This window comes from Fulmarus glacialis, unplaced genomic scaffold, assembly GCF_000690835.1.
Source record: "Fulmarus glacialis isolate BGI_N327 unplaced genomic scaffold, ASM69083v1 scaffold42056, whole genome shotgun sequence".
Taxonomy (NCBI): Eukaryota; Metazoa; Chordata; class Aves; order Procellariiformes; family Procellariidae; genus Fulmarus; species Fulmarus glacialis.
The window spans coordinates 1-9,180 of record NW_009220768.1 but is presented as its reverse complement, the minus strand read 5'-3'; the positions used below and the strand labels follow the sequence as shown (position 1 = coordinate 9,180).

The following is a 9,180-nucleotide window of genomic DNA, read 5'->3' as shown; positions in this document are numbered from 1 at the left end:
GGCTTTGGCTACGCTGCTCTGGTGGCATCAGGAGGGCTCGTTGGCTATGCAAAAGCAGGTATGGTGCGGGAAGGCGCTTGTATCTCCTTCACTCCCCCGTCGTCCCCCAATAACTTTGTGTGAGCTGGGCGGCTTTTCACTAAAGCCTCCTATCTTGAAGTTCACGCAGATGTAAAGTTTATCAGTTTGTGCCATGTGCTGATAACTTGCTGCTGTTGGGGTGTGGTGCTTTTTGGGTTGAGCTGGTGCTTTGGGCTGATAAACCCACAATCTGCTTTCTGGTGGATGCTGGTATCCTGCCTCTGCTTTGTGCTCTTTGGGTGAATTGACATAAGTTTGCTTCAGAAAGGCTTTTTCCCTGCTATTTTAAATATAAGCATTCTATAAATGTTCTGTATCTTCAAATGACGTAAATTACCTTTTTTTTTTTTTCCTTAGAGATTTATTCTCATGTTAATGTTTGATGGTAACAGTGTACTGCAAGCTGCAGAGAGTTTTCAGAAGGATCCTTTCTCCAAGTAGAGCTGAAAAATGCGAATCAATCCTTAAACTTGTTCCTTTTCTGGGCTCTGCATCATAAGCTTACCCTCTGACCTAGTGCTCTCATTTCCTGACCTGTTTCTGAGTTTGCTCTCTTCCCATCCCTGCTGCAATACTGTCTCTTTCAGCTTCGAAAATCCCTAAGCCATCTTAGTGTTTGTGATATGAAGGTACTTCGCTGAAGTCAGTAAGAATCTTACCAGTGCATTTGAGTACATAGATGCTAATGCCTATTCTAATCTGCTTTCTATTGGCTTGATTTGTCCTTTGCGCTGTGAGTGGAGTTTAGGACAGGAGGGACAATACTGAGAACTTGAGTGACTAATTGCATCTGTATTTCTCTGAGGCCATTATGGAACGGTAGGTGTCTTTCTTATCCTCTGGTCCCAGATGGGAGGACATGGTCTTGCTGAGGCAAGGGAATCTAGATCACAGGATTTTTGAAGGGGGAACAGGAACTTGTATGGTGACTTGTAGGGAGGAAGGAAAAAAAAAAGCTATCGTATCTCTACTAATAACTTGGAGAAACCAAAAGAAAATGGAACCTTCATCCACAGAGCTAAGATGGTGATCTGTTCTTTTACAACCAGGTCTATTTACCCACACAGGCAGTGGTCAGCAGTAGGTGCCTTGGGAAGCATATGAGAATAGGACAAGCAAAGAGTGAATGATTGATTTTCTCTCTTCATTTAGTTAAGTTCTCTGGGTGCCAGTGTTTTGAGAGTCAGGAACTTCCTGAGCCAGAGGTGGTGTGGTTTTCCTAGTAAGTGTATGTGTCATAGCTGCTTAAACAAATGCCTTGAGGTAAAATTCAAGGATATGATGGCCATTTGTGGGCTCCCAGGCGTGTGCAAAAAATTGTACCTACCACATGTTGGTTGCTAAACTGTATTCTGTCCAGAGCAGCCACTTACTAGAGTGTGCATCTTTTCCTTGCACATGCACAAGAATATCTGGTGCTTTCTATCATCTTTATCTCTTGCTTTTTATACCAAAAGCAGGATCTGAAGCAATGTTACAGCTGCCTTGTTGGTGACTGAAAAATGATTACATTCTGGTAGCAATATGCAATCCTCCTGTAACATTGAGAGGAGATCTTTATCAGTTCAGCTTTGCAATCTCGAGTCCTTTAAAGGTGACCTGAAAAATGGAATATATAAAGAACCACCTTCAGTAACTTTAAGTCCTAAATTCTCCATTAACCTTATTGAGGGCATTCACCACTCACAGTGGGCGTGCCACTTCGTTACTTGATGTAATCTATAAATCACCAATTTGGATGTGGTATCCTTTATCTTCTGGTAGCCTGGGATTATCATTTGTACTAAGGACTTGATCCAAAGTTTAGGCGAGTCCAGGGAACCTTTTTCCAAAGTCGGCAGTTAACCTTTGGATCAGATCTCAGGTGTACTTAAGAGAGATGACCTCTCTTATTCAAATCCACCCTCTTCTTTGGCAACTTTTTTCTTTGTTTGTCTGAATGCCCTCCTGCTTGGTTCAGTCCATGTGTCCTTTTTCTGATCTTAAACCCTTACTATTTAATCCATCCACTTTATTGCCTCTCAAGAAATTCTGCTATTACTGTGTTGAAACAACATGCTTCAGTTTCCACAAAAAAGACACCAATTCTTTTGCTTTTCTCGCTATTCTTTATGATTCTTTGCCATCATAAATATACTAATAGCTTTGCTATTAAAGAATTAAATACTAATGCTATTTGTGTCTTATGCAAGAGTATTCGAATGTGTTTCTTGGTGCAGATCAAGCATGGTCTTAATATCTTAAAACAAAAAAAACCTCTCCAATCTGCTTTATAACAATGAATGCCCATCATTTTTTTTTTGTTATTGTTGGTGTTTTACAAAACAGAGAAGCTAATGAGCAAGTTTATTTCTGAGCTTCTAATGAATGCATTATCTTTTACTTATTCAGGTAGTGTCCCGTCGCTAGCTGCTGGCCTTTTCTTTGGGAGTTTGGCTGGACTGGGTGCCTATCAGCTCTCACAGAATCCAAATAATATTTTGATTTCTCTGAGTAAGTCGTTTAAAATTTTAATTAGAAGGGACTATATTTACCCTAAAATAACTGGATACTTTAAATTAGTACCTAAAAGTCTTTGCAGAAGAGTTAAACTGATGGTGTTATAAATGTAGTTTCAATCCAATCTTTAAACTTGTGTTTTAGTGAAAAATCTCCATTAGTGGCCAAACTCCACTGCTTTCCCTGGAATGTGAACTGTTAGTATTACTTTTTTTTTTTTTTTAAGAATGTATGCATATTAAAAACTGCTTGTCTTGGTGTGTCTTGCTCGGTGATTTCTCACTACATTCCTGCACCCCTTTTGCAAGAAGTAGAAAGTGTTTTGGGTTGATAGTTCAAATTTACATTTTTGTTCCTTTTCTGCAACAGCAGAGGAAAATATCTGTTATTTATCATTAGAGTTTGTCTTCTGAACATCAAAAAACCTACAGGTTGTGAAGAAAAATGTGTGCTAGGATAAAGTGAAACTTACATGGTTTAAAAAAAATAATCAAACCAAATACCATTATTTCACATCCTTCAGCAAAAAAAAAAAAAAAAATCGAATAAGCATTTTGTGTTTAAAAACTTGTATGCAGTATGGTGTGAATCTCCAAAATGCAATTTTTGTCTTTCTGCCATTTACCATATAGAGCTCAGGGTTGTGATCAAGTTAGGATGGTTATCACCTGTCACTTTAACCTGTGAATGCCTAAAGCTTATGCCAGTTGCAAAATAACATGACTTGAACTTTTCGCATTCACTAATAAGTTAGGGGACCTTGCAATTGAAGTGGGCTGAGAAAATATATGTAGATAATTCCTGCAGCTCAGCTGATGTCTGACACTTGTTAGGCTGCTGTATCTCAGATACTTGTGAGCATGTGTTTTGTGTAATCCTTTGGCCAGTATCTGTGTTAGTAGTATCCTCTCCTCTCTCCTCCTCCTTTTCACGCTTTAAAGTTTTTGGAGAAGGTGTGTTCTACCACTGTCTTAGATGAAATTACTTTTAGTGAAGTGTGCATGTTTTGAAGACTGGCTGCTGATTAGAGCTTGAGGTATTTGAATGCTGAAGTACTTTAGTTCTTTCTTGTGTATTAGACTGTAGTCCCAGTCTTTTACATATATACTTACATGAGACTGTTAGAAGTCAAGGATAATATTTAGGGTGGTGTTGGGGAGGAAGGATGCCATGGCTAGGATTGAAGATGAGCTAGGTCCTGCGGGACCAGCCATCACATAGAAGCAATAGTAGAAAATAAGAGTGGTTGGAACAACATGTTAATGCGTAGCTGTTACCACTGGGTAGCAGATGCATGCTAAGGCTAAGGATTTAATCAGTGTGTTTTCCGTACAGTTTTCTTGGTATTCTGTCTTTCTTTGGGATACAGTGTTCCAGGGATTGCCTTTTCTGTTTTACTGGCTCAGTGAAACTACCTGCTCTTGTCTTTATGTCAAGTGGTCAGGGTGGATAGCTTTAACTCTCTGATTTTACTAGAATGTGGTCCAGGGCTGAAATGGGTTGGTAATGCTTACCACTTACATAGCACGTTTCCCTTTCGAAGTCTTTTGCAAACATAAATGAGTTAATTCTGAGAACATTACTACAAGTTAGACAAGAAAATGCTATCTCCCTTTTACGAGAAGTGGGGGAATTACGTGCACAGGGAAGGAGTCAGTTCCAGAGCAGTGTAGCATAGGTTATTTCCAGTCTCCAAAGCATCACATTTTGACAAAGAAATTTGAGGAGTGTGCAGAAGCATATGGAGTGCACTGTCTGCTAGAACTTGATTTAGAATATTTACTCTTCATACACTGACGCATTCCAAAGTTTACACAGTTTATTGACTGTTTTAGTCCATCACATGAAATAACCCTGTTTCACTTTTTACTTGATGCTACTACTTCTCTCTGCTCTGTTAGTTTTGAATTGTAGCATCTCTCTTACACGCATGCATCTCTGCTGACTGAACTGTATAATCTCTCATTTAAGTTACATCTGGAACACTGACTGCCATCATGGGAACAAGATTTTACAACTCTGGAAAATTCATGCCTGCAGGGCTAATTGCTGGTGTCAGGTACAACACAATATACTTTTTTTTTAAAACGTCCTATTGTGATTTCTTATTTGCTTAATTAAACTGAGATGGAGTGAATCATATTTTGTGTATCTTTTTTTGTTTCTATGCACCAGTTACATGGAAGTATTTGAAAATTAATTTACAAATTATTATTATTGTTTAATTCTGTGTTTTTCCCCACATACAGTTTACTAATGTTTGGAAGATTAGCACTGAAGATGGTGGAAAAGCCCCACGATAAGTAACTGTTCATTTTACAGTTTAATATCTGGATAAGGAAACCTGATAATGAAGTTGCATGGATGCAGAAGCAAGAAGATGGAACAATTTCCTATATCAAGACAGATTTTTTTCTTTTTTCTATTTAAAGGGGAGTAGAATGATGGGACAGATAGTTTACATGCAAAGTGCCATTTGTTTCAGTGATCTGGTAGAACTATTGTGTAATGAGAAATTGGTCCTGGGTTTGATTTTTCCAGACACATTTCAGTGTATTTTAACACTTCCAGTTTTTATATTCCAAAATATATTGCTGACATGTATGAAGCAAAGAGGACCTGTAATTAAGAAAGTATCCGTAAGAGGCACCAGGAGTAATTGGCTAAATACAACAGTGTATGTCATACCTTTCATACTGAGTATTACAGTATGCTTTACCCGTTGCATTCTGAGTTGATACACCATGTCTGTATAAGACCAAACAGATCTTACCTTTTTGTTGTGAAATAATGCTAAAATGTTGCTTTTCTACAAGTAAAATCTGTTACAAACCTTTATTTGGCATGTCTTTGTATCCTTTCTCTGTGTGTATGGGGATAGGGGGTATTTTTTTTTTTGTAGTGTGGAAGAGGGATCAGTGGTACCTGGTGCCTTTGTTAACACGCCAATCTTGATTGCTTCTCCTGCACTCAGTCTCCCAGCTTTATTAGTGCAGGCACAGCTAACGTGGACTTAGCACCGTGACAGAAGAGAGAAGCAAGAAATGTGTGAAAGAAAATCCTTTATCAACTTACTTTTTAGCGATATATGATTATTGATAAACTAGGATTCTTACAGTGCGTTAAAGTGATATTTTATGTAGTGACTGTTTAAGATTTTACTTTGGGACCTCTATACCATTGATTATATCAAAACTTTGTCAACTGCGTAACATATAATTATGGCAAAGCAGGTTTAAATTAACTTACATCTTATGCGCTTCCCATTTTGTAGTGCTTAAAGGATTTGTAACAATTCTCTCAAACTGCACAAAGCCAATACTGAACTACATAATTACTCCATTTCATTGGTCACTTCAGTGCTTGTATTTCCTCTTCTGAAAACGGCATTTAACAGTATTGAGCCAGAGTGACATTTCCATTGTCGTGAATCAATGGAAACCCCTATGGTAGTAGATTGAAAGTTGTTGTAGTAGAAAGTAGTAATTACAAGCAGATCTATACATGTCGGGCCAATTGTGCTGTGTGTTACTAATTCTCTTAGCAAAAGTTATAAAATTAATTCCAGGTTTTTGAACATATTTCATATTGTAACCTCTCTTGTTTCCAGGCACTTAATCCATAAATAACCTGATCTGTACAAGATGGATCTGCAGGGAGCAACACTAAAAACATGTAAAAGCATGTCTGAAATTCTAGTCTTGGTTAAATCATAGTCTCTTTTGACTATGCTGTAAGCAAAATCCAACAGAAGTTTTGTAATTACGTTTATATATTTTAAATTGCCCTATGTAATTGAATAGAAAATTCCATCCCTGCTATTGAAGAATTAAAGACATTAATATCCTTTCTCCAGACTGCCTGTGCTTTTAGGCTGACTGTTAGATAAACCTACAAGTTTTCTTTTCTATTTTTATTGTGTAGGTTTTGGTGGTTTTTTTCCGCTGAGGGTGGTCTCTATGTAAATTGAGATGATTACTTTTGCATTGAATTCACTGTGGCCATGCCATGGCTTCAGTGAAACTTCATGCTGTGAGTCAGCTTGTGTATGGATGTAATGTTTGGAAAGAGCGATTTAGTTATTTTTAGGAAATGAACTGTTAAAATAATTCTTAAATTAAGGCTACTTTGTTCAAAGCACACTCTGAAAAGAAAAATGTTAGTTTAGTATTACTTATAGTATCAGCTGTCAGCACGAGCTGAAATGAGTGCTGTTTTTTTTAACAAGGCACAGGAACAGGAAACTAGTTTTAAAATACGCAGCCTGGGTCACCAGGGTTCAACAATTTGGAGTTTAATCATGCCTCCAGAACTCAAATACATTATGGTAATGACAAGAAGAGAGTTTGGGTTATCAAATCCTCATTTCCCAGAGTGAAGACCCATGCCCTCTATTCCACAAGTTGCTGTCACATCTACAGTGCCTGGTGGAAGCTGGGTGGTAATAGGAAATGTGAAGTATTTCACCCCTCTCTTGAGGGGCTCACTCGAGACTCGAGGAGGGAGTTTCCTATTCACTTTGGTAGATAAATGATCTCTTGAAAGTAGGAACTTGCCCTAGAGTATGTAAGGGGGATGTGTAAGTGTACCTGTCTTTGTAATAGCAGTTGGTTACCATTAGTCCTGGAAAGCGAGAGACGTTGGGCTCCCTTCAGCTCCCGCCCTGGGTGGGTCCAAGCTCCTTTCCCAGGAGAGGGCTCTGTGCCTCAGGCCGTGGGATATCCCACGGGGGGAGTATTGCCTGGGGAAGCCACACCGCAGCAGGGAAGAGACTGCAAAGTTCCTGCGGCCTGTGGGAACAGGAGCAACTGGTTTTTTAGTCGTCTTTTAAAGCTAAATAGTAATGGACAAAAATACAGAAACATCCTGAAGCTGAGAAATGGAACCCAGGTTCCTCTCTGCCCAGGTGGGAAACCCATGGGACAACCTAAATTTCACCTATGCTGTATATTTACTTCTGGCTAACCCTAGGTTCTTTCCTATTCAGGATCTTACCTGTGGTGTCCCAATTGCTCATACCGGGGCAGCACCAGGCATGTACAGGCTGGGAATGTTACAAACCACCCAGCTAGCAGAGATGTGAGCAAAGATTTGCAGGGAGGTGTCACAATCTGCTACACTTGGGTGCCTTGCTTGTGCCTGAATCTTTACAGATACAGCACAGAGACCTCTAATACAGCAATAATGTACTGAGGTTCAATTGCAGCGTTGAGTTGAGGGGAGGAAAATCAGTCGTTTTACTCACACGTCGATAGATGTCAGGCTCTAAACTGCTCTTTCAATTAATGTGACATTCACAGGTAGCAAAATCTCTTTAATTTAGTACAAATCTGTAGTACAGTGCAAGAATATAAGTAACGTTACACTGGTAGTACAGGCAACTGTCTTTTACGGACTAGTAAAGGAGGAGAATGAGAGGAGGATGGAAAATGTTTCATGGAAAATGGTTTAGAACGGAGGTCTGTCCTCCTTTATCCTTGTTCTAAGAATATAGTACATGACTGCTTTTAATGCAAAGCGTATCCCCTCACTCTCGTTCTGCTGCAGGCTTCGAAAGTGCGATTTGCCATGTCCCAGTTCTGTCAATCATTGTGTTGGGAGCTGTTGGCGCTCTGTCATCCCCAGCTGAGGGTCAGTCCGTGCTGAAACTAATATGGCCTGAAGTATTATGCAATTATCCTTTTGTGGTGTTAAAATTGCTGGCTTCTTGGCATTATAGTCATGCTTTCTGACTGCACAATTTAATCACCTGGAAAAATGGGAGGGGAAAAAAAGGTCAGGAGAACCTCCAGGGAGTTTTGACAGAAGGAGGAAAGTCTTTGTTCCTCCAGAATCCCTACAAGTAAAAATGGCAAAATGTTGCATCAATAATGGCACGGAGACAGCTGCACACATCTCTTCTCCTGCTTCCTTGAAATGCCACGCTGGAGCAGATCAAAATGCTTATGGTTTAGTGCCATATCCCCAGCTCAGTCCAGTGCACAAGTGACTTTGGGTGTTCCTTTCAGTTTTCTTGTGCCTCTCTTCTGAACCTGTGAAATGGAGAGAATGTTTTCTGTATCCCTTCCCTGTCTGTCTTCTATATTGCAGTCTTAAACAGTGCGTGGCATAACATGTTCCCCGCCCCAGAAGCAAGACTGTTTTATTGCTGGTAGCTAATACAGTCTGTCCTTGTTTTAATCTGATGCTCTTTTAAAAAAGAAATATCTAATGAGAAAAATTATGGTAGGACAAATGTCTATTCCCCTCCTATCATTTCATTAAATGTTAGCATTTGCACAGTATTTTGATATCCTCTCCTGCAAGTATTATAACTAAGTTGAATTGAGTTTTAGTACTAAAACGTAGAATCACAGAATATCCTGAGTTGGATGGGACCCACGAGGATCATCGACTCCACACAGGGCAATCTAAAAGTGAAATCATGTATCTAAGAGTGTTGTACAAATGCTTATTAAATACTGACAGGCTTGGGGCCATGACTGCTTCCCTAGGAGCTTCTTCCAGTGCTTGACCACCCCCTCAGTGAAGAACATTCTCTGTCTCTTTTCCTTTTTCCTTTTTCCTCCCGCCCCTTTCCTCCCCGCCCCTTTCCTCCTC

General features: G+C 39.5%; 1 protein-coding gene across 1 annotated transcript in view; it reads left to right on the top strand.

Annotated features, from left to right (window-relative positions):
- The window catches only part of TMEM14C (transmembrane protein 14C), a 4,951-nt gene extending 64 nt beyond the window's left edge, over positions 1-4,887 (top strand). Inside the window, exons 2-5 of the mRNA XM_009580874.1 lie at positions 1-58; positions 2,473-2,574; positions 4,552-4,639; positions 4,830-4,887. The exon at positions 1-58 is cut by the window's left edge and continues 1 nt beyond it. Coding sequence (XP_009579169.1) covers positions 1-58; positions 2,473-2,574; positions 4,552-4,639; positions 4,830-4,887 — 306 coding nt within the window. The remainder of the gene's footprint in view (positions 59-2,472; positions 2,575-4,551; positions 4,640-4,829) is intronic.
- The last annotated feature ends 4,293 nt before the right edge of the window (positions 4,888-9,180 follow it).